Source organism: Chrysoperla carnea, chromosome 2, assembly GCF_905475395.1.
Source record: "Chrysoperla carnea chromosome 2, inChrCarn1.1, whole genome shotgun sequence".
In the NCBI taxonomy this organism is placed as follows: Eukaryota; Metazoa; Arthropoda; class Insecta; order Neuroptera; family Chrysopidae; genus Chrysoperla; species Chrysoperla carnea.
Genome location: NC_058338.1, coordinates 30,648,176 through 30,673,537, shown reverse-complemented (window position 1 = coordinate 30,673,537; position 25,362 = coordinate 30,648,176). Strand labels below are relative to the sequence as shown.

The 25,362-nt window shown below is 27.9% G+C and overlaps 1 protein-coding gene across 1 annotated transcript in view; it reads left to right on the top strand.

The window, feature by feature from the left end:
* LOC123292624 (hemicentin-1) overlaps positions 1-25,362 on the top strand; it is a 963,326-nt gene that overhangs the window by 908,944 nt on the left and 29,020 nt on the right. The window contains exons 8-16 of the mRNA XM_044873338.1: positions 9,114-9,264; positions 14,575-14,686; positions 16,727-16,908; positions 16,988-17,111; positions 17,186-17,382; positions 18,020-18,286; positions 20,135-20,361; positions 21,581-21,710; positions 21,864-22,124. Of these exons, the coding sequence (XP_044729273.1) occupies positions 9,114-9,264; positions 14,575-14,686; positions 16,727-16,908; positions 16,988-17,111; positions 17,186-17,382; positions 18,020-18,286; positions 20,135-20,361; positions 21,581-21,710; positions 21,864-22,124 (1,651 nt within the window). The remainder of the gene's footprint in view (positions 1-9,113; positions 9,265-14,574; positions 14,687-16,726; positions 16,909-16,987; positions 17,112-17,185; positions 17,383-18,019; positions 18,287-20,134; positions 20,362-21,580; positions 21,711-21,863; positions 22,125-25,362) is intronic.

Here is a 25,362-nt window from a genome sequence, read left to right as displayed (position 1 = left end):
GTAATAATAATAAGAATCCGTTGATCTAATCTACTGATAATTCTCGGTAGACCTAAGTTTTAATGATTATCGGAGCAAGACAGGACCAACATATTATTTGAAAAATTATATCTCCAGTTTTTTCATACCACTTTCAGAGTAGTCGAAGTGAAATTCAATATAAAATCCACACTTCGACACTCCAGCGGAAAAGGAAATAAATTATAATACTTAGGGATGCAACTATTTTAAAAACTGTTAATATTCAATGAGCTTAGTACTTCATGCGTGATCCCTTTGAAATATGTTGAAAAATCCTTCAACGAACACAAAACTTGAAAGTGGAAATTTTGATTCAAATGGTTGGAATTATTAAAAGATAAACGAATAATTACTAAACGTTAGCTTTTAAAGGGACTCGTGACATTTTCATATGCTTTATTTATTATGACAATTCAAATCAAATATTGTTTATTGCTCCACTGCATTTTCTAATATTTTATTTTATATTTTTATTACTCAAATATTCAGGGTATAAAATATTTTATCACTTGTATAGGAAACAAAACTTTTTATCATTTCTTACACTAAGGCCCCGATTAGCCAAATCGATGTATCTAATTAAATATTAAAATTTTTCATAAATAGAACATTAAAACGATAATTATTTCGTTTTATCCAAAAAAACGGTTAGATTATTAATTATGAATTGATAAAACTGACTTTCTGCAGCTTTGTTTTCGATAATTATTGAAAAGCAAATATAAAGAAAGGAGGTTCTAATTTCATGTATATACCTCCTACTTAATACCACTTTCTACTTGTTTAAATTAAATATTTCTAAATTTGAGAAATTCTAGTTTTATAATGAAACTAGTTTTCAGACCCCCTAAGCTTTTTTTTCTTCTTGACCTTATAACATCAAAATGCCATAAACTTTTTTATCGAATATAATATATTTAGATTATCATTTGATATAACTATAAGCGCTTTATAAAATAACAAAGAGTTTCAATTAATTTTCGGTAACTCAAATCGAATCATTAAAAGTTTTAATCGAACTCAAATTATTAATAACGGAAAAATGAAATATTTTTTGATAAAAGCTCTGCAACCTATTTTGTAGTTCATCAAAGCGCAATCAAAATTAGATGTAGTTATGAACTTTGAGGAAGTAAACCTGCTTAATAGCTTGCTGGGAAACACAATGCTTTACTCAATGAACCCGTAAGTAATCGAATATCTTTATTATTTTGCAAATTAAAAAACCAAAAATTTATTTTACCAAAATAATTTTAGTATATTTTATATATACATGATACAAAAATATGCTTCTTTCTTCTTCTAGCTTTAACATATATTTTAAAAACAGCAGACTCTCAAAATACAAAAAGCTAACAAAAGAAACAAATTGATGTATTAAACTGTTTTATCATGGGTATTAAAACCCCAAATGTGTCTTGATCGACTTATTATGAACGAGCAACTTGTGTAGTCCACTCAATTGATCGTGTTAGTGTTACATTGCTGTGTCATTGTCATAGGTTTACTTAGAGAAAGAGAGAGATAGACATTTTCTTCTATATAAAATACTAGCTGACCCCGTGCACTTCGTTTCACCTATAACTAATTTATTTCACTTGATCAGCGATTATTAATTCTGAATTAATATCTGCAGCTATAATAATTCATTAATAGCTAATACGATTGCTTAATTCATCCGCATAGCACACCCGTTAGCCCACTTCCCGCTTAACTTGCCCGCTAAACATAAACTTTACTCCTATTTCTTGGACAGTTACACCTATGTCCCATTTTCTCACTTTAGGGATTGAATTTCAAGATATCCTTTCTTACTAACACAGTGTTTATAAGGAATCTGTACACTGCCAATTTACGATATTAGAAAAAATATGTATTTAAGTTTCCGATTTTCGATTTATGAAGAAACATTCCTAACATACTACTTGTGAGAAGAATAATTAGAATTTTATTTTCTTATAATATTTAAATATTATAAACCAAATGAATTTAGAAAATCTTAGTAACAACATTGTTTAGCAACAGTTTAGCAAACATTGATTCATATTTGTCCATAAAATTATTTACATTGGGCTTCCATATACAAACTATCAGTCTCTTTTTCGCCACCTTAGAGTGGAGATAGGAGGGTGAGTGTAAAAGGAGGGTACTTTATGACCTATTCTCATGCCTATTGAATAAAAAATTTCATTAAAATCGATTAAGCCGTTTCGGAGGAGTTTATTCACAAACACCGTGACACGAGATTTTTATATATTACATATAGCATAGTTCATTGTGAATAATACCACATTTTATTTAAACAAGAAAAAAAATATAATGACCATGTTTTTCGAGAAATAAAAAAAATGTATATTGTTTGTCGTAAATATTAAATCAAGGATTATTTATTTAATAAAAATGTTTTATGTTTATTTTAATACGGTCAGAAAGGATTCTTTATTCAACGATTTTATTGTTCTGGTTAGATATTTTCCTTGGTTACTTCCGCATACTTTGATACTTACATATATGAACTAAATTACACATTAAATCTCATAATATTATTTATTTTTCTATTTTAAAGTATCTTAATAGACTAGAAGCCCAAATAAAATTGTTTTGGTGAAATGAGCCACCTGGAATCATGTTGAAAAAGATACTACTATATGTAATTAGTCCAGTCATATATGAGTATAAGTTACGATATTTTTGTACGGCTTTCTTCCGTGTGTGTGTTAGAGCTTTATAAAATGACAGAAAACGTAGTGCCCTACAAAACCAGCTATACTGGAAGTAAAAAAATTGTTGATCTCCCATCAATTTCCGAAGAACAGCGTGATTTATTTCTGTACGGCATTTATGTAATTCGCTTCAAATACTTACGCACAATTAGTATTCAGCAACGCCTTTCATATTTGCTGGTTCAGAGGTAAAATACCAAGGGGTGTGGTATTCAATTCTCACCTGTACTCTTCTGTATCGCGCAAAACAGACGCCATAGTGCTTAAACTTACTTTTACATATAGGATCATCTTTTTCAATATGATTCCTGGTAAGTTTTCTCACCCGAAAAATTTTAGCATGGGCTTGTAGCATATAATATTTTTGAAAGTCATATTTTTAAAATAGATTAAAAACTTTACTTACTCCTTTAATAAAACTAAAAAACTTCACTGCTTCAAAATAGAAAACTAAAAATTTAACATTTCCACTAAAAAATTTGCTAATTTTTCACAAAATGCTAAATTATGAGTAAAAAGAAACCGTAATGTAAATAAATAAAACAAATTTTTAAATGAGTACAACCTATAATTTATATTGTACTATAGGTATAAATACATTTATTAAGAAGTTTTATGTAAAACTTTTAAAAACATAAGTACAAATTTTAAACAGAAACATTTTATGTACTTAAATCGTCAGAAATGTCAAATAAATTATTTGGGATTTATTTAAGACAAGAAAACCGAATGGAACGCCTAGCATCAGGAGCAACCTCATTTAAAGCTTTATCTTATATATTTTAGTGATGTTATACGTACATACACCAACACACACACACACCTACTTTATCTGTACAATAAGATATGATACTATAGTTCAGCATTTATATTTCTAACGCTAAAATAAAAGGAAAAATATAAACAAATATAATAATTTGATAATGGTCATTCAGGTCTTGGTTTTCCTCTGATCTAAGTATTTCACCTGTGAGAATAATATTGACCTTAGTTTCGATATCTCATCGGTTATAGGCCACGATTTCATTTCATAAATACTGATATAATGAAAAAGTAAAGGCACTCATAATTTGAATATTAAAATTCTATTAAAATTCTTTCTATTATAATGTAACGCGTTATAACGTCATAAATATTAATTTTAGAAAAAAAAATTGTTTTAGGAAATTTGTAGATTTAAATGTTAAGTTATTATCGTTTTCTTCAAATAGTCAAAAAGTAAATCGTCATAGTCGTATAAATCATAAACGGTTAGGGATACAAAAAAAATTATTTTATAAAAAAGGTAGGTTATTTAATTATCTACAATAAAGACTAACCATTGTTGGTATAAAGTAGTGGTTATGGATATATAGCCTAAAACGGTTTTCCTTAAAATGAAGGCACTTCCCCGCCTATTTTTGTAAGGCAACATTGATTAGATATACTTCCCATGAAAAACTTCTCTCAAAAATACAGCATAAAATAAGATGAATAAAAAAAATAAACTATAGTATCTGTTACTTACATCGATAAGTATTTATCCTTCAAATGTAGAACATATTATACAATACAACCTCTAACTTATGGATTGTTATTTAGTTTTAACTCGATATGTATAATATATATAATATAATATCTATTCCATTTTTTACTATATTAACACAAATTTATTATAGATCCCACCCACTTTACTAATACGTTTTCTATTTACAATCGGTACTTATTTTTGTTTTATAGAGTAGTCATAAATATCTCATTTTTTTTCTTCTTTAACTCTTTTTATACTTTAGTTTTGAATTTGCTACTTTATTTTGTTGAACTTACAAATATAGATGAATGAAATCCTAAAAAAAAACATAATAGACAAGAACTGAGTTAAATAATTTATTTATTCGAATTATTGATACAAAATGATACAATCACTATGTTGTTGCAATGTAAAAGAAGAATTTAAAAATTAAGCCCATATATAAGCCCAAAGCTGCAAATGCTATTTTTAATGACTTTCTGGCATCTTTTATGCCCGCATCATGTCAATAAAAACTTTCCAAGCAAAAGAGGGTATCGTGAATGTAATAAAATGATTTTAATACAGCAAATACTCAGAATTTCCTTTATCAAATTTCACTCATTTTAGTATATTATCCTAATTGTAAGTTTTTTCGCCAGAATTATCTTTATTTGGATACAAGAAATGGCCTATGAAAAATCCATTGCAAAATCGTGCGCGTAAAAAACATTATTCAAGATCAAAGGTCGCAAAAATAGGTTTTTTCATGAATCTCGTAAACTATTAAACTTATGGCAAATGCTGGTAAAAAATTTATGGTAAAGTTTGTTCGTCAGTAAAATATACATATAAAAAGTGTTCTGTACAAAACTTACACTAACTCAGTTAAATTATTCGAAAACGATTGCTTCTACGGAAATTTTGTACAGAATTTTTTTTATGTAGTAATAACTCGAATCTAGTAGACAAATCGATTCCTTTTCTTGGATTTGAAATTGGTCTCGGTTAAAATCCCTGCCAATTATTAATTATAATCAATTGGTATATCAATTGATTAAAATATCATTGTATGTTCAAAAACGAAATCATTTAGAAGGTTTTCTACAGTTTTCTTTAACAAAATCTAGACATATGTCGCATCGTTTCCTGTAAATTCAGATTCAGTTGCACCACCTACCAAATCAAATCTTTTTCAATGTCATTTCCTCTCACCACAATTAATGAAATTTAATACAATAGTTTAATGAGTAAAGTTTAAAGATAATGATGTCGGTTGCCGCTATTATAGACTATTATATGAGAAACGAAGGCAAAACTCCATTATTCACATTATTATTATTATTATCAAATACAAAATATTTTAGTTTATAATTTTTATAAATGCATTGCAAAATTTAATCAAAATCGTTTGTTTTTTTGTGCTTATTTTAATACAAAACTTCTAATGGAATGTTGATTTTCAAAATAAATGCTAGTTCTCGAATTCAAAATAACGAATTTGGGTGAAAGAAGTAAGTTGACCATCAATATTTGTAAGAGATTATTAGAAAAAATCGATATGTTGGAATATTTTTATTTTTTAATTAATATATTCAACAAAACATATTCTATTGAATTTGAATATTTGATTATGTATAAATAATAAACAATTGACCTAATAAAATATGGAATAATATTTTTATTAAAAAAAAAAAAAAAAATCACTAACAACGAGTATTATTCAAACAAAAAAAAATAATTGTTTGCACCTATGGGATAACAAAATACATAATTTTAAACAAATGAATAAATCAATTGAGTGTAGGATTAAAAATGGTTGAAAAAGCATAATGTCATGTATTAGTATAGTGTTAGATTTATTACAATATATTGTTTATAAAATTGATAAAAAACACAAAACCATTTTTAATAAAATGATTACTCTATTTCTAGTCTAGTCCACAAATTCAAAAAGACCTTTTTCATGAAAAATAGAAATGCTTTTGGTTAATTTTTTATAAAAATATAGGTCTAGTAGAACCTGTAACTCAAAAATTGCGCATTTTTAACAATAAAAATATTATGAAAAAAATTGTAAAAAAGTCACAATATTTGAAATAGTTTAAATCGATTTTTTTTGGCTCCACCGCACACGTCAATTCGACAAGTAATGACAATAAAACAGTGTCAACAGTCGTATCAATATATCGTTTATATCAACTTTAAAGGGTTATTGTCTATGTTATTTCATTTCTGAAAGTGAAGAATAAAATGCCTCCAAAAATCGACCTGGGATTATCAAAGGCAGATCAAGGAAATCTACCGAAAATAACTATTTTTGTGGTTTGGGAATTTTTTTATGCAAGATGACAGGTTCAATGCACTCGAAGTTCGTGGAATTAATGCAACTTTGTGAGTACTAATTTTAATAAGAAAATACGTAATATTCCAGAAAAAAATGTGAATTATAAAATTTCATAAAAGATTTGTTATGTCTTCGACTCGATTGAGAAAATTTTATAGCAAAGTTTTACAAAAATCGGTTTACAAGGAATAAATCGCATTTGTCGGGGTTTTTTAAATTTTGTTAATTTCACTTGTATAGAAAAATATTTGTTGTTGTTGTTTCGGTATAAATACAATAATTTACTTAATCAAGAATCAAGAAGTAATTGCTGTGACTTATAAGGGCCATACTTTCCAAAAGTTGTTATTATATTTTAAAACATTATAAAAATACCACATGAAATAGGTAACGAAGAACATTTATTCTATGTAACAACTAATGTCAGAATAAAGTTTGTCGTGAATATGTCATGTCTCATACTTACTGTTCTACTAGAAAGTAAAGTATGTCTCAAATTTAATGTAATTTATTACTATTTTCATTTATTTGTTGTTTATTCATTCGGTGCCTTATTCTTTCACTTTAAATATTTTAGTAACATCTACAGTGAACTACCTATCTTCTTATAGGAGTATTTATTAGAAGGGCTTACACCATTTGTCCAAAGTTTTCCTGTAAATCAACTTGATAAATCTTAAATTGGGAATTCTATAAGGTAATATTCTTAGGACCAGTTCTTTTACATTGCTATACAACTTAAAGTATGATACTGTAGCGGACTTAACGTAATCAAATTTGTGTAATAAAAAAATGAACTGTCTATACTCAATTACTTATACGAATTTTTATTGTTAAGTTTTTTTTACTACATACAAATACAATATAGTTCACAATACTTTTATTTTAATGTTATTCTGATAGATGATAAAACCTGACTGGTTAACTTGAAGAATCTGTATTTTAATCGGACGGTATCGCATACTGTGCTCTGTTGTATAGCTACAATCAATTGTTACCGTACAATCCAGCAAATTCTAGAACTTTCACGTATGTTCTATTGCATATATTTTACTTGTATATGTTTTCTATCTCTGTTTAAGGAATATAAAACGATATTGTTTATTTCTTTTTAGAATCGGTGCCCCACGGTCTATATTGCATATATTTTACTTAATAGGAATTATATTTTATCGTATAAAGTTAATTTAATAAATATGCTTCCTCTTCATATTTACGGCGCTAGCTCTGTACTGCTAGTACTGCACGTAACAAATGATATTTAATGTTGGGTTTTACTTTTTACGTTTTATTTGATTCAAGCGCTACTTATAAATAAAAACATTTCATGTTAGATTTTACTTTTTACGTTTTATTTGATTCAAGCTCTACTTATAAATAAAAACATTCATTGTTAACGTATCGTTATCTTCCTGTTCACGTTCCTGTATATACGTACTATATAGTAGATGGTATGTAAGTTGTAAGCGAATTCTAACTGTTGTTGTTACATTAAAATACATCCGTCGTTTAACTGTATTTATGTTAGTATATTTCCAAATTAAGCTGAACAATGCTGCTGAGAACGCATTTTATTGTTCTTCAATTATTATAAAACACATTTCAAAACCATTTGTTGTTTGGTAGACAATTTATCTCCGCCTGCCTCTTTTCTATTACTTTATATTTGTTTCACTTAAATTTAGTTTTCTACCTCGATGAAAATAGACTACAGTACATTATATATACGTAATAGATTACCTCTATGTATAGTTTACAATTCTACTATGTAAAAATAAATAAAAAATTATTTTAAAATAAATCAACAAATACTTTTTTTAATAATAATAATAATTTCCTTGTATGTACGAAACGTGATTTTTCAGGGTAAAAGTTTGCCCGAATCCCATTTGAATAAAAAGAAAAAAAACATTTTTTTATTTTTTATCTTATTTATAAATATAAAAGTATCCTGGTAGTTTTTGCGCGCAGCGCTTGGTTTTCCAGATAAAAATTCTCAAATGTCAAATGAAAGTATCAAATGCGACTGTTATCATATATTCTCCAAAATGCGGACTCTTTTCTCATTGAAAATGATCATAGTTGTCTGGACATTAACTTTAAAATTTTGTCTGAAGAAATAATAAATATTTCCAAATCAAAATCGTTAAATGTAAAGTTTTTCAATATTTAAATCTTTTTTTCTCGAAAACTAAGGATTTTTAAAGCACGTGCGTGCCTTTTGGTTTGAAATTTACGATTCCACAGAGTGTGTGTATTGTATTTAACACAATATATTAATCAATAAGAGATTTGAACCAACTTAAAGAAACCAGAACTTCATGGCCTGATACGATCAAATCATGGATCAGCAACAATAGACAAAGCGATCGGTATAGTTTTCAACATAGAAACCCAAATTAATTGTCTATGGTTTAAGAGACAATTAAAAAACAAAGGCAGACAGTTCACGTCCAAATATTATTTCTTGTTAAAATTTTTACATTAAATAAATTGATTTAAAAATTAATATTTTGTTTGTTTTTTTTTACAGGATGATGGAACGTACGAAACACAAAGTCGATTATTATTTACAGCTAGCCGTTTTGAAAATGGGAAATCGATTACATGCAAAGCTGATAATTCAGTAATGCGTGAAGAGAGGGAAACGCCGATGGATCGAACCATTACCCTTGAAGTATACTGTGAGTAATACATATAATATTTTGTTTCATATACATAGATAGACCAATCATAATATTATTATTCATTAAAATATGGTAAACATTTTATGCATACGTAATTAATATTAAACAGCTCTTTTAATATGCTTATGATCAATTATAAAATATGTTAATTGAAATTATTTATAATCTCAAAAATGTTATTCTGATACTTTTTAAAAAAGTGTGCATTTTTTATCAAAGAAATAATATAAAAAATAATACGAAACAGCATTAGAAGTAAAACTTTTTGGTTGTTCTGCGAGTGATGGAATAATAAATAAATATACAAGATCTCCAAAAAAGATAGGTATTAAGCTTTAATTGAAATAAGAAATCGAGCTATTATTCACTGGTATACATGGAAGTTTAAAATTTAATCTGAACATTATTCCTGAATATTAAGCCAAGGGGGAGACCAGTTAAACTGTAGTTTAAATAAATCTGGAAATGTGATTTTTGAGGTTCTTGACATAAAACTACTATTTCCATTAATTAATCAAAAACATACATTTGATTGCATTCTTTTATTAATAGCATTACATTATCCGCTCAAAGATTTTTACGAATATTTGATTCTTTAATTAGTTTCGTCCAGTAGAGGGTTGGCACTTCCAAATGTGACCTTGACTTCCAAAAAAATGCCAGTTCGAATCGAGCAATTTTTATTATACTGTCAACTAAAGAAAATTTTTATCAAGCTCATCATATGTATTTCTTAAACTATGCTTTAACAAATAATTGATAATTTATTATGAAAAATTAACATTCACTTAATAATAATTGTAAAATAGAATAATAATTTTTTGGAACCTATGACTTCCTTCTTTACGTGCAAGGACACCTTGTAATGAAGTGAATCCTACTTGGGTTAAAACTATAACGAAAATTTTTGTTTAATATACGGAAGTATTGCTTTTTTCACAAAAGATATACCAAATTAACTGATAATCTTGCATTTAATTATACAAAAGCAAAACTATCATTAAAATCGAATCACACGCTGATAAAATTTTAATTACTTATATTAAAATTAATTTCTTGAGATTTTGCTTAAATTATCTGACTACCTTAAAGGAACTTCTTATAAGAATTGTGACCTAAAACTGTGACCTAACTTAATGAAATTACCTTAAATATCAACCAGCAATGTTAACATAGAACAAACTGTACGAAAACAAATTAAATTGAATACTAACTGAATATAATATTCTATCAAGGAGAATAATAACAATAATAATTAACACTCTGTTGTTATAATAACGTTGTTATTAATATAATTTGTAATATTGTTTACTTATATACATATTATTTTCAATACCATAAAGTAAAGAGTAAAGAGTAACGAGCGAACCCGTCGATAACAACAAACCAATCTATAAATGTTAAATATTATTATTATCATTATTATTAACTGTGTTGCTGTGTGTTCCTCCATAGTTCTATCTATCTACATTAAATATAATACAGACACAAATAATTTAATTTACAATTTACTCTTCATTCCATCCATATCGTAAACATGACCAATCAAGCAAAACTATTAATTGAACTCAACTATATTTTATATTATAGTTCCAGCTATGTTATACCTACCTACATACAATAAACAAGAAACTTTGATTGAAATTTCAATATTATCAATGTACATATACGTATGTTTTATCATTCGATTGATTCAGTTCAGATATGTACTTTATTTTTAACCTCCGACTGCAAAGAGAGATGTTATAAGTTTAACGTGTCTGCGTATCGGTGTACCTATGTGTCTGTCTCTGGCATCGTACGTCTTAAATGGATGAACCGATTTTGATTTTTTTTAAAGATAATTTGATCGAAACTATGTTTCAAGTACGAATTTAGGATTCTGCACCCAAAACAAATAGAAAAGAAACGAACATTTCTATGGAATAAGATTAACGGTAAGAGATAGGGTAACACTTTAAATTAGAAAGTTGATCCACATAAAAAACTAATATTTTTTATCTAAACCATTTTTGCGAAAATCATTAACTTTCGGAGTAATTGCGAATTTAAAGTATGTTATTATTGCATTTAATCGAAAGAAAACAACCTAACTACGGAAGAAGGCTATAGCCAAAAGTTGTCAAGGGCAATAGAGGACTGTGTCCACATCTTTGACATATACAATTATCGATAAACTTTAAGCGTATTTTCTTTCGATGAAATGCAATAATGACATATTTTTAAGTCATATTTCCTCCAAAATCGAAAAAATGTTTTTATTAAAAAAATTTTTATGAAGATCAACTTTCTAATTTAAAGTGTTATTCTAGCTTTTACCGGTTTAGAATCTAAATTGGCTTTTAAAGCTACCTGAAGAACTAGGTTCAATCTGATTTTAGAACATGATGTGCCCTTAGTAAAACTTATTTTTTGATTGGTTAACATTAAAACTATCGGTATAACGACCATAATTTTTAACCCTTTCAATTTCGTTATCACCATTTTTCGAGTTTCACCATTTTACATTTTGTAAGTGAATGAACAGTTTAGTGTCATTAGTTACATTATCATCACCAAAGACTATAATAATGGACCTGAGTTTTAGTTGGATACTGTTGTTGATTGATAGTATATATTATAAAATAACTTTGTAATGTAATTATTAATTCTAATTTTCTAAATTTCAGTTTTAGTAAATTATAGGACATGAATAATGAATGGTTTTACAGATAATTGATTAGATAATAGATATACAGAAAATAATTATTTGTAATTATGTATGTAAATTATTAAATTTCCTTTTTATAGTAGAGTGTATACCTAAATATATTGTGGATTGTGTCATTTTATTAAATGACCAAATTATCTGAAGGGCTAAAGATAATACAGGGTGCCCATTAACCTTGAGACAGAGTTGTTACGCAAAAAAAATAATTCAAGGCAAAAAAGTCTTTTGTCAACATATACAATAAGTAGTTCAAAACAATTAAAAGTATTAAATAATACATAACAATAAAAGATATAGATTTTGAACAGCTCAACTAGTTGGCTCAGTGAGTAAAGAGCTGGACCGATAAAAAACCGCTCGATTGTAATTTTCATCATATCTAGCATTGATATCAAAAATTTGTTCAGGCATTAACTTGACGCTTTCTCCATTGTGTGAAGGTAGATGTAAAGACAATAGTTGGATTCGTTTTCCGCTGAATGTATTCGTTTTTCAAAAAAATATTTCTCATCAAAATTGTTGGCTTTTTTATGAAAAACAACTTTTCAATAACAAATTTATTGTAATATTTTAGATCAAAGGTTCACATTTAAATGACATAAATAAATGCATGTGATATTTCAATACAATTGTTTTAACCCTACAATTTTTGTATAATTTAGTCTCAAGTGCGCCACCCTATAATATTATTATTGTATTACATCTACTTTGTTGCATATTTAGGGTAAAATTCACATTATAAGATAAATTAAACGAATGAAAACATTTTAATGCATTGAAAAGGGGTGAAATTATTTGAAAGTTGACCTAATTTTGTTTTCATAATATGTTGTATTTTCCTTTTAAATTCACCTTTTGGGTAATAATAAGCATATTTTGGCACGTTTTGAACTAGCATTTATTTCCTTAATCAAAGCTCTGAGGTCGTATTTCAAAGGACAACAAATGATTATTGTATTCCTGGTGAACGAAGTTAGTCGATATATATGCTTCATTAATGTTGGAAAACTTGTGCTAGTGCTAAAACTAATCAACCAGAGGAAATTAAGGTTTTGAAAGGCGCATTTAAAGCTTAATGAAGCACAAACTTTTACAGAGACTCAAGCCATTAAACATGTATTGGAAATTGGGTTGTTAGAATAGGCTACTGCATATCCTGTCGAGCCAATTATTTAAACGAAATAAGATTCCATTCTTATCGGCTTTCAAGACTTACTCTTAAAATTAAAGTACTAATAATCATTGGGAAATGTTTGTTGCATTTATTTTAAAAATATTACTTACAATAACCCGAATCATTTGACAATTTATTGATTTTATACAAAATTATTAGGCAGAGAGATAAACAAGGTCCATCAAAAATTAACTCGTTATAATAATATTTTGAAATGCAAAAGAAAGAATTAACTATATTTTGTTTTTCAAAAAATTTCTCAAATTATAGCAGGAAAAAGTCTTTCAAATTTTACCCATTGAATATAAAACCTTGCTTTTCCATGCTGTTTCTGATGTTTTAACCACTCAGTTATTTATTTGGTTCTTTGGGCATTAGTAGCTTCATCGATTTTCCTCTGTTTTTCTCGCCTTTTGGGCGGCACTTGAATAAATTTTAATTTAACCTACAGTAATAAAAGCAAATACTTTTGTGCTCCAAAAAAAAAATTTTTGAATTAATTAATTTTACTAAATTTTTTTAATAATCCTGCCAGGAACACTCTTCCAGTTGTCCTATTGTAGTTTCGGTCATGCTAATAGTGAAAAATTAATGCCATTTTCATTGATTGTTTCGAAAGTAATCGATAACTAAGTGAAAAAATATGAAACAAACAAAAAAATAAATATTCATTCATACAGAATCTCTAAAAACATACGATCCTGTTGTTTGTTTTCAAAAATCAAGCAAAAATAGAATGAAACGTAATTATTGGTAGATTTTTATTTTTCTAAAAACATGAAGACAAGGGCAACCTAGAACACAGTACTTTCCGAAAACTCGTAACAAAAAAACTAGTACAATTTCTACATTATTTGAAAGGTGACCGATCAATATATTTTTTCTAAAAATAACTAAACATTTAACTATTTTCTAAGGGTTAAATAAAAGTTCTTCAATCAAAATAAGTCCAAATACAAATATATAACAGAATATTTTACTCATAATCCTTTATCTTTATCTATATCGTTGTTTTGGAAACGTTTTTCCAAAATATTTATAATTTGCTAATTTTTTCAATAAAGTAATACTACTCAATAAATTATCGCTAGAAAAATATGTGAATTTTTAAATAACAACAAGTAACCATATTGAGTTTGCCAAAAATATATAGATATATACAACAGGCATTATAACGATCCATTCTCTAATTGAATACATTAATAAATATAGGTTTAAACACATATCCTCGAAGCTCTACATAAATATATTGGCCTTTAAATAACCTTCTTATATGACAGGACTATAATAAAATAGCTTTAATATGCTGCTACTGTAACATAACCCATATTGTCTAGCTATAATATATGTTACACGTTACAATAGTTACACTAACTTATATATATATATATTATATATCCTCATATGTATTGTTATTTTACAGATCCACCAATCGTAAGTGTAGAACCAGAGAACATCACAGTCAATGAATCAGTTGATGTATTGTTAATGTGTCAGTACGAAGCAAATCCTGCTTCACTCAATGTCACACAATGGTAAGTTGTTAACCAGTTTACTACTGCTTATATTTTGTATATAATTCTGATCGTTAAAATCTATACAGACACGTACCATGATCTCTATAATGCTCATAGAATGTATGTGTATCTTATTTTATATAGTTTTTATTAACTTACAGTATTCGAATATTATATATTCGAATCGAGTTAAAATGATTTTAACAAAGGTATTTAGTTTCTAATACTTTTAATTCAAGAAATAAGTTATATTGACGTTAATTTTAAACGACACCTTACTATCAGATTAGTTACACACATAAAAGATTTTTCAACAGCGAGCCATAACATAGATAATTATCAATTTAGTAAAATAACAAGAGAAAACAAACAATTGACTGAGTTCATTGTTGAAATACCCTGTATAGAAAGTATTGGATGTCAGAGCTTGCATTATTTTTAATAAACTAGAAAAGTCTATAACACCAACATAATTATATAATAATTGTGGCGGTCTTTCAGCCGCCATTTGTTTTGTTTTCGAAAACCACTAGTTGCAGCCACCTACAAATTTTTTACCATTTTCTATAAAACTATTAAAGATAGGGATAGTTAAATATGCAATTACGCGTCGAATAAGCCCCGTGTTAATATCATAACTGGTTCGCGAGATAATCGAGGGAAAGAATCCGAACGATCATACGAACATACGCACATATTTACACACACACACGCAGACATTACATTGAAAATGTTTGATTCGGATATTAAGGCCTTGAAACCGCGGAAATATGTAAAAACTGAAGATTTTCAAAATCAGCCCCATTACATTAACTTCCTCTGGGAAGTTTAAAATACAAAGCATTCCTAACATATAAAATAAATAGTCTCTTACACAACGTATCTACGCAACCCTGCGTTAATAACAACTAATTCTGATTTGATACTATATTATGTATTAAGCTTTATATTTAGTTATTCATTTACATTATACAAGAATTAATTATTATCCTGTCTGTATTTTCCTCATTCATTTTCATTTATGTGCACTAGTAATAATAATAATAATCATAACAATAATATTGTTGAATCCTATATCACTGACTTCGCATCACTTACTCATCCATATACGTACGTATATTATATGAATGTATTAAATCCTTCCATCAGAATATTATTATGCTTGATGACAACAGGACACCGGACATTCATATATTCCTTTAAACATTAATATTCGATTTTAGTACCATTTCAAATTAATTTATTTATTGTGCCTATAATATGATCAGATCAACATCAGTGCAGTCGTCTGAATTTAAAAGCAACGACAATGATTCAATTGATTTCAGATTGTTATAGTTACTGCTTTTGTTCATATCGAAAATATAATTTTGTATTTCAAAATTTAAATTATTCCTTTAGTACTACAAGAATTTGTGCTACATAATATATCGTTTAACAAAAAATAGAGAAAATACGCGTTATTACTGTGTTAGCTAAACGAATTCTCTTAGAGATTGAAATAATAACACATATTAACACATAAAATCGAATATTATTGCATTTTGAATTTTTATTTCGTAAACTAAGTACTAAATCACAAGAGTACTTTTTTGCTTAGAACTGATCAAAAATACAAAAATATTTCCTTGTTTTGACAAAATTCAAAATATTCTTGATACCAAATTTTATTCAAATCGAACTTAAATAACGACCGTTAGAAAGGTTAAATTCCATAATCAGTACAAGAGCAATAGCTTTATTTCCTTTTGAGCAATTCTCTAATAGATCATTTATGGTTCACCTTATATAACCTAACTACTACTAACCTAACTAACCTAAACTAACCTTACTAACCTAAAAGAAATTTCAATTTGCAAACCCAGAATTACTGATAACATAATATTTATACTTTTGAGACGTTCGAACTTTGACCTCCATATCTTTAGAATTTCTCTTTCTTAAAACTCTTTCCCATGTGAGCAATCATTACCACGGACATATACCATTAATTTGCTATGCCTCAATTTCGAGGTAGTAGGATAAAATTTGTTTTAAATATTTCACTCTTATTTATAGGTTGAAAGATGGAAAAAATCTGACAATTAGTGACAAAGAGCATTATGAAGGAGGGGATACCGAACAACCTGCCCTTCATATAAAGAAAGTAACTAGAGAAGACATGGGAAGATATTCTTGTGTATTAGGTAACAGTGTTGGCCAACAAGAATCCGAAAACGATATTTTCTTAAACGTACATTGTAAGTTTTTGTTCACTTTATTTTTGTTTTTCCTACTCTCAAATTAGATTAAACAATTATTTATCAAATTTAATTCTAGATAAGCCAGTTGTAAGATTAACAATGGATCCTCCTTCGCCAATAATACAAAAGGATCAAATAAACGTAACACTTCGTTGTAATGTCGAATCTGGTAATCCGGATACGCTGTTAGCTGTTCGATGGTAAATATCACAAGATATTTGATTTCAAATGATCATGTATAAATATTTTTCAAATATCCAAATTTACCTTACAGGTACATGGATGGTGAAATGTTAAAGCAATTACCAGATTGCAATAACACATCTGCCGAAGAACCATTTTGTGATGTTGATCCAAATATAATGTTACTGACAAATGTGGGTAAGGAGTTTGCTGGGAATCATACTTGTGAAGGAATGAACGAAGCTGGTTGGGGACCACGCTCAAATAACACCGAATTGGTTGTATATTGTAAGTTTACTTGAAATAACTTGAATATTTCTTAATTCAGTACAAAATTTTTGGTTAATTTTGCGTATATTAGACGTTTAGATTAAAAAGATTTTGTGAATATGCAAATCTCATCAATATTTTACCATTTTCACAAATTTTTTGGAGGCCTGGAAAATGGGAATCCATGATACTCAATTTTTTCGATTGGTGAGATTGTTCTGAAGTCGCCATTCCCCATCATTAGAAGCATCGCATTGTAGAAACTGTTATACTTTATTATTCGTTTGATCTCCAAAAGTAGCAATTGCAATGATTTCATCTCTTATTGGTTGCTTTGAACCTTTCAGATACAAATTTTCGAGTGCTCAGAGCCGTAAATTTGTTTGTGAAGTATTTCCAAATGTACACGCACAACCGCTGCATTACAGTAAACAATTTCTGAAAAAACTTTAATTGCGCACATATTTCCACAATGTTCTCCGGACCACTGTTCCATGTTACTAAATTTCCAAAAAAATGTTACACTATTGCAATATTTTCATAATTTGTCAGGTTTTAGATCACATCCGATCAAAAATATTCCTTGTTATTCCTTGAAATGTATAAGTATTCATTTTTATTAATGTTAATAACCATTTCATTTTTCTAATTTCAGATCCACCAACCAATACTGAATTAATATTCGAACCATCACGTGTAATCAAAAAATCATCGGTAACATTAAAATGTTCAGTTGGAGCACCAGGACAACCTGAAATAACAAAATATCGTTGGATGCGTGGTGATCATTTAGTACCAGACATAACAACTGCTGAATGGACAATCAATCCTGTCACCCTAGAGACACGTTCTGATTTCACATGTATCCCTTATAATGAGGGGGGTGATGCTGAACCAGCTAGTGTTTACATTCAAGTTTATGGTGAGTGTTTTTATTTATTATGTTAATCAATATATTTATTTATTTTCAAGTAGAAAATAAATTGTGAATCTAACGATACCAAATCACCAAAATGTTTTCGATATGTGTACATGTTTGAAATACTAAAATCATTAGTTTAATACTTCAGTATTTTTTATTTTCAATTGAAAATTTATATTTTATACACATTTTCACCTCCATGTGAAGGTTTTAATGTCAACGTAGAGGTGTTATTTTATGTGGGAGAAATAAAGAGTGAAACTAACAATTTACCATGGTATTCCATTACTACTTCAAATTTTATTTAGTCAAGATAATTCGCGATTAATCAAAATATTCAAACTGTATAATAGTGATTTTAATCTCGAAATAGAAAATTTATACTAGCATTTTAAAAAGAAAAGCAATGACGCAAAAAAAGCTAATAAAAAAATATTTTTGTTAAATGTATTATCGTCCAATTGGTGGCGTACTAAAATTTAAAAATTCCATTATGAATAAAGGGTCTTTGGAAAAGAAGCTGAAAAAAAATATATTAAGAATATTGAAATATTGTATAAGAAGTGGATGTTTGCTATTAAATAAAGTCGTTTTATCAAAATTTAGTCATAAAAATTAATTGTTTTCTTTACTGTAAGGAACTCGTATTGCTCACATCTTGAATTAAATAAAAACGTTTTGTTGTATATAATATCTTTCTCTTTTAAGAAACGAATTTTATAATTTTTAGATAAACTATAAATATCGAAAACAGTTTCAAAACAAAGTTACTATTTATTTTAAATGATCCCGTATGTAACAAATATGTACAGGATAATTCAAAAAGACTCAATAATTTTATTAAATAATATATTTTTATAGATACAAAATGGAATAAATAAATGGTGGAAACGCAATTAAATTAAACATCATTGAATTAATAATATGTACATTATTTTTATCTGCGCTTCCACCATATTTATTAGTCCAAATTACTTTAATAAAAATCAATGTTTAATAATTTCTTCAATTTTACTGAATGTTCATTTATCTGACTGACCTTATGTTTGTTTTTCGGCTGTTGAAGTTGAACTGTTTTTAGGCTTTATTATTTTATCCATCATGTTGAATCAAATTTATATCAATTAATTTTATAAAATAGCTGTTCATGTGAATGTGACCCTTACGGTCCACACCATCAACTTTTTAGAATACGAAAATAACATTCCATTAAAACGTCCTTAAACATTCCAATATTAATTATTTTATTATAACAAAGGTGTGTTCCTTCGAGGCTTTTAAAAACTTTCTTTTTATTTATAAAAAGCTCATAAATTCATTATTCGTGAATATGTCTTGTAAATATTATTTTTACAGGAAATAATAATCAGGAGATAAATTATTGTTTAATTGATTTTCTACAGTTTTGATAAAGATCTAAATTTCCAATTTCTTAGTATTAATAGAAAAATTTTTATTTTTCTCCCCCTCCCAAGGCCTCAATTTGTATGCAAAAGTTTTTTTTGAATAAGCTTTTATCGTTCTTCTTGATTCTTCTCAATCTATCTTGATATTATTAAGCAACGGTTGATGTAAATGCTTGATCGTTATCACCTTTGATTCGCAAGAAATCGTGAACGAAATAATGCCTATGAATGAACGAACATACATGCGTGCACACGAACATTAATCTAAAATTGGTGTTAAGACATGACTATGAAACGTAAAGATAATATGTCAAATCATGTTTTCCTTACAAAAACTTCCCTTTGGGAAGAAAAGAATATTTTCCATTTGTTTATCATCCTGTAGTTATATATTTATATATAACATATTGATTATAAATAATATTATTTGATTTGTTTACAGCTCCCCCAGCCATAATATCAAAGCCACATCCATACCATGGGGCATTATATAATGCCAAACATATTAATATTTCATGTCGTATCGAATGTTATCCACTTTGTGATGTTGTATGGTTGAAAAATGATCAACTACTTGACCTTGATAATACTGACCTCTACTATGTGATAAAAAATAATATATCGGAAAATATTCGAACGAATGATTTTGAATCAATACATTCAATATTGGTAAGTCAATCATAAATTTATTTTTTTTTGGTGGTCTAAAAATAAGTTTACGTAAGGGGTTTTATTTATTTATTTATATGAAAATATAATTTGAACGTTTTTTTATAACCAATTTATATTTATTTCATTTATAAATAAAAAAAATTTTATAGCACTTATTCACATGAAGTATAATTTCACCCTAAAATTTTATTATTATTTGATCTCATTTGTCTATAGCAACCTTGTACTACTTTGAATTGGATCTTTCTCTTTTACCTGCTGGATTTATATTTTCCGGGAATAAATAAACTTTTTCTTAGTTTTTATTATATGTATTAACTTACCCGGAGCTAAACCACATATGTAATCATTTCAATTATGATCATATTTGTTTTTATAACTTCCCAAAATTATATTAAACAGAATATTTTTTAATACTCAAATAATATATTTCACCGGAGCTGGTTAGATCAACTTCACTTGAGCTGTTTTTAGGTTTGAGTTTAGAAATTCATTATTTTCATTTCTCTAGTAAGATGATTTCACCTTAATCAAATCTCTTAATTTTATCATCGTTCATATTCTTTTCTTATCTGAAATTTTGTATTTTAAACCGTTAAATAAGAGAAAAAACGAAAAATAAAATGCAAAATATTACTTTCCACTATCTTTATTATTACCCTCTTCGATATTTTTGCTAAAGTCCAGGAATAATTTATACCATATGCCCTGATGGGTTATGCGCAAGGAGCTGACCCAAAGTGTAAGTAGTCGTGGGTTCTATAGCTGCTCATATATTCTTCTGCATATCAAATCAACCAAATTTTGTTCAACAATGCTAGTTTGTAACCGCTATGTGTCTGTCTGTCTGTCTGTCTGTGTAAACGTAACTCCTAAACGGATGAATCGATTTTGATTTGTTTTTTTGGAAAGGTAATTTGTTTTCAAGGGTTCTTAGCTATGTTTCAAGAAAATCGTTTCGTTTTGGAGAGAGCTGCAAGAAAAAAACCGCATTTGTTGAGGGTTTTTTAAACGGCTGTTTTGCACTCAACGAATAGATAATTATACAAAAAGTTAACTAAATAAATTAATGAAATGAATTTTTTTTGGGAAAAACAAAAGTTGTGTCCAAAATTATTCAATTGAAGCAAAATTTATCTTCATAAAATCAAATAATATTTCAAAAACAAGAGAACTGTTTTCATTTTCATTTTATTTTTATATTTTTTGTTATCAGGTTTGGAATATGACCGCATGGCCTAATGAACAATTAGACCGACTTACCGATAACGCCAACTATACATGTAAAAGTAAATCGAATGGTGTCGGAGAAGGTGTCAATTTAACGATCTACTTTGCCGTTGAATGTAAGTACTTATTTACCCCACTATTCTCATGATAAACTAATAAAAAAAGTTTTTTTTTCTCTGCTTTACGTTTATATACTTTTTGTAGTAAATACAATATAAGAAGAAAAAAAAACATTATTTTTTTGTTTTGTTTTTTTGTTATATACGCAGATCCTCCAGAACAAATAACACTTTCGAATACAGTTGTAAATGTAATTGAAAATCATATACCTGAAAAGGTATTATGTTCAGCAAAAGCATTACCTGAACCCACATATCAATGGCGACGGGAAAGTACAAATGAAGTTATTATCACAGGTAATAAATTGATTATTGATCAGCCAGTGCCACGACAAGATGCTGGAAATTATATTTGTGAAGTTTATAATAGACATGGTAGTACCGCTTCGCCAACTGTTTTAAAAGTTTTATGTAAGTTTTATACACTTTATTATTATCAAGTAATATGAACTGTTTTATATGTTTCTCTATTTGTTTTTTTTTTCCAATTCACTGTCGGAATTACAGATTTTTGAAATAAAGTTCTCTTAAAATTATCTTTTAAAAAAGATTCCTGAAAAAGATCACCTTAGTAAATGGAGTATTCGTACTTCTATAAGATTTTCACGACTTGACTTTTTTTCGCATTAAAAACTTATTCATATCAGACAGATAATTAGTTTTAGATTATTTTTCGCAATTTGATATATATTTAGTTTTTTATCATATTAAAAATCGAGGGACATTTTTTCGCGAATCTGTAAAATTACTCAGATCATTGTGAAAATAAGATTACTATCTAGTAATAGGAACATTTTGTACCAGCATTTTAAACATGTATCCCTTCAACTTCTTTGCGAAAGGTATAACCTTCGGTTCATATGCCGTCACTTATCCTTCTTTTGTTCACAATTTCATCGATTTTATTATTTTGATACGGAACCCTAATTTTTTTTTAAACAGCCCATGTTACTCGTTGATAAATAAGCTTTCTATACGTAAAATAATTTTTCAAATCGGATAAGTATCTAGTACCTACACCTACATCTTGCTGGAATATGTCTTGAAGGCTGTGACCTAGCTCATATCCTCTGTTGTTTGAACTTTCTAAATGAACACCTATTTTGAGTTATCATGTTAATTTCAGTTTCACATTTTGTAATGACTTCGTATTCTCTGTATTTCTTCTATCTTTTTTTTTTCCAGGCCATAAGCTTTTTTGTCGATGTCATCACACAAAAACTTGCATCCCCAATTTTTACCCGCTTTAGGTTAAAATTTACACAAACTATGAATTTCATAGTTATTTATATCTAGTCAAGAGCCTAAAAAATAAGTTTCAAGCTTCAAGTTTTAAAAATGTTGTAATTTCAATACAAACTTTCAACCCCTATTTATAACTACTTTAGAGCGTATTAAAAAGTAGACTATGTCCTTTCTCATGCTCTGTACCAAATTTCATCTAAATTATACAGACATACATACAGACAGACTTAGTTATTTTCGCATTTGTATTATTAGTAAGGATTTTTCGTATAATAGGCATGCCCTAAATTAACAAAAAGTTAACGCTATCATTCACGTACAATAAGCACAAGGACAGTTTATTTTGTTTTACTTGCAGGTGAGAGGCATCATTTAAGCTAAAAAAATTGCTATAATTTTCAAAAAATACTTTTTTTATCCCAATAGGTACATGAATAACAGAGATAGGTGACAAAAGCCCTTTTAAATTGCATAACATACAATTAATTGTTGCCTATAAAGCACAATCTTATCATTACGCTTCTTAACTATTTTAGTACAATTATTATATTTAGAAACTACACTTTTTGTACTCTCACTGAAAACACTAGAGAAATACATTCAACAATTTCCTTTTATAGATAAAATATAAATTTGTACACGACAGTCAGTGTGCGACAGTAACATTATTCGCCAAGTGTAAGAGGATATAACCAATACAATGTCACTTTTAAAACTAATAATCGAAATAATGTTATAGAAATATTGCTCAAACTCAATTTAAATTTTGAAAAAGAAAACTTTTATTCTTCTATTATTTAGATACTGTGTTCAAGATTGATACCTCTATATGGGTACCTATACCTACCTATACTATGTATGTTCAATATTTACGTGTGAATAAACTGAGATGTTTCTAAATTTTAAAATAGAATTGAATAAAATTTTATATTTTACAAGTTTCATTGTGTACTGTTTACCAACTTTAATAAAACAGCTTTGGATTGAAGAAAAATTTGATCGAAATTTTAAGGCTATAAATACTAAATAAAAAGCACTTCCCCAATACTAATGTAATTCAAATACAATTTTCCATTGCTCTTACTCGATTTGGAGAGATAGTAAAAGTGCGTAGAGTGCCTTCGTCAGTTAATTTTTACGGGAGCTGGTGGAAAATATTTGTCTGCGTGTACTGAACAAAGTCATATACACGCGTATTAGTGCTTCGAATTTTTGATTTACCCCCATACGGTGGAACAGAAGTATCCTATTTCTCGACACCACATTCGTTTTATTTAATATTAAGACAACTATTGGATTTCATTTTTTGGTCAAATTTCAGCATTTTTTTATCCTTGACATTTTTTACCTAACGTCGCTATTTTCGAGATATAGCATTTGAAGAACAAAAATGCGGTCCAAAAAACTCGTTTAGGACGACAATAAAGATTGTGGTTTCGGTCAAGAATATAATTCTCCATCGGCTCCCAAAAAAGTCAACTGACGAGGAGTCAATTCCTTGGTTAGACTATTTTTTCGGTTTTATTTCCTCGATTAAATGTAAAAAGGAGGTAAAGAGAACGCAAATAATAACCACGAAAAATATGAAATTTTGAGACAGGGCAGGGGTATAAGCAAAGGCTCCAAAATGGCACTTTCTTAATAGTAGTTCAATTGTTGTACAGATTTTCGACTCTATTGCTCAATTTAGGAGGATTTTAAAGGTAAGAAAAGCCTTTAAAACCGAGAAAAAATAACAGATTTTCCCTCCTCCAGCAAATTTATGAAATAAACTTCTGCTTCCGTGTTTTGTACTTTTTTTCACTTAATTTTCCTGCAATTGGATGATTGATGCATTTTAATTATATCTTTGAGTGTTATTGAACTTTTGTATTATAATGTTTTCTTTTATTGATTTTTTTCAAATAAAAGAAGTAAAAAAACTAATATTTTATGTTATCGGCATTCAAAACCTATTATATTGGAGAAAATGTGTGATTATTACTATATTCTTTCACCCCTGTTATCTAAATAGACTGTTAGGTAAAATTTATAGTTTTCATATCGGATGTTTCTATCTTAAAGAAGGCGGTAACAGAACTAACAACCCGGCAGGCTGGCACCCAGAAAAATTGTTTCCTTACTATAAATTTCAGCAAATTTTATGCGTACTTTGACTTAATATCGTCAATCATAAAAAGCAACTGCAAAATAGTCTCCAAAATAAGGACACATGAATCGATAATTCCTTCCAAAAATTTCCGTCATTTCTTTTGAAACTGTTCGATCCAAATTTTTTTTATACTTAAAATTTAATACCAATAAAGTTTCCGAAATGTTTTGGTCACCTTGATATCATTCAGAATCTCGAGCATAATTTCCGTTAACAGGTTTTCTATTCATTATGTTTAATTTAGGTGAGGCT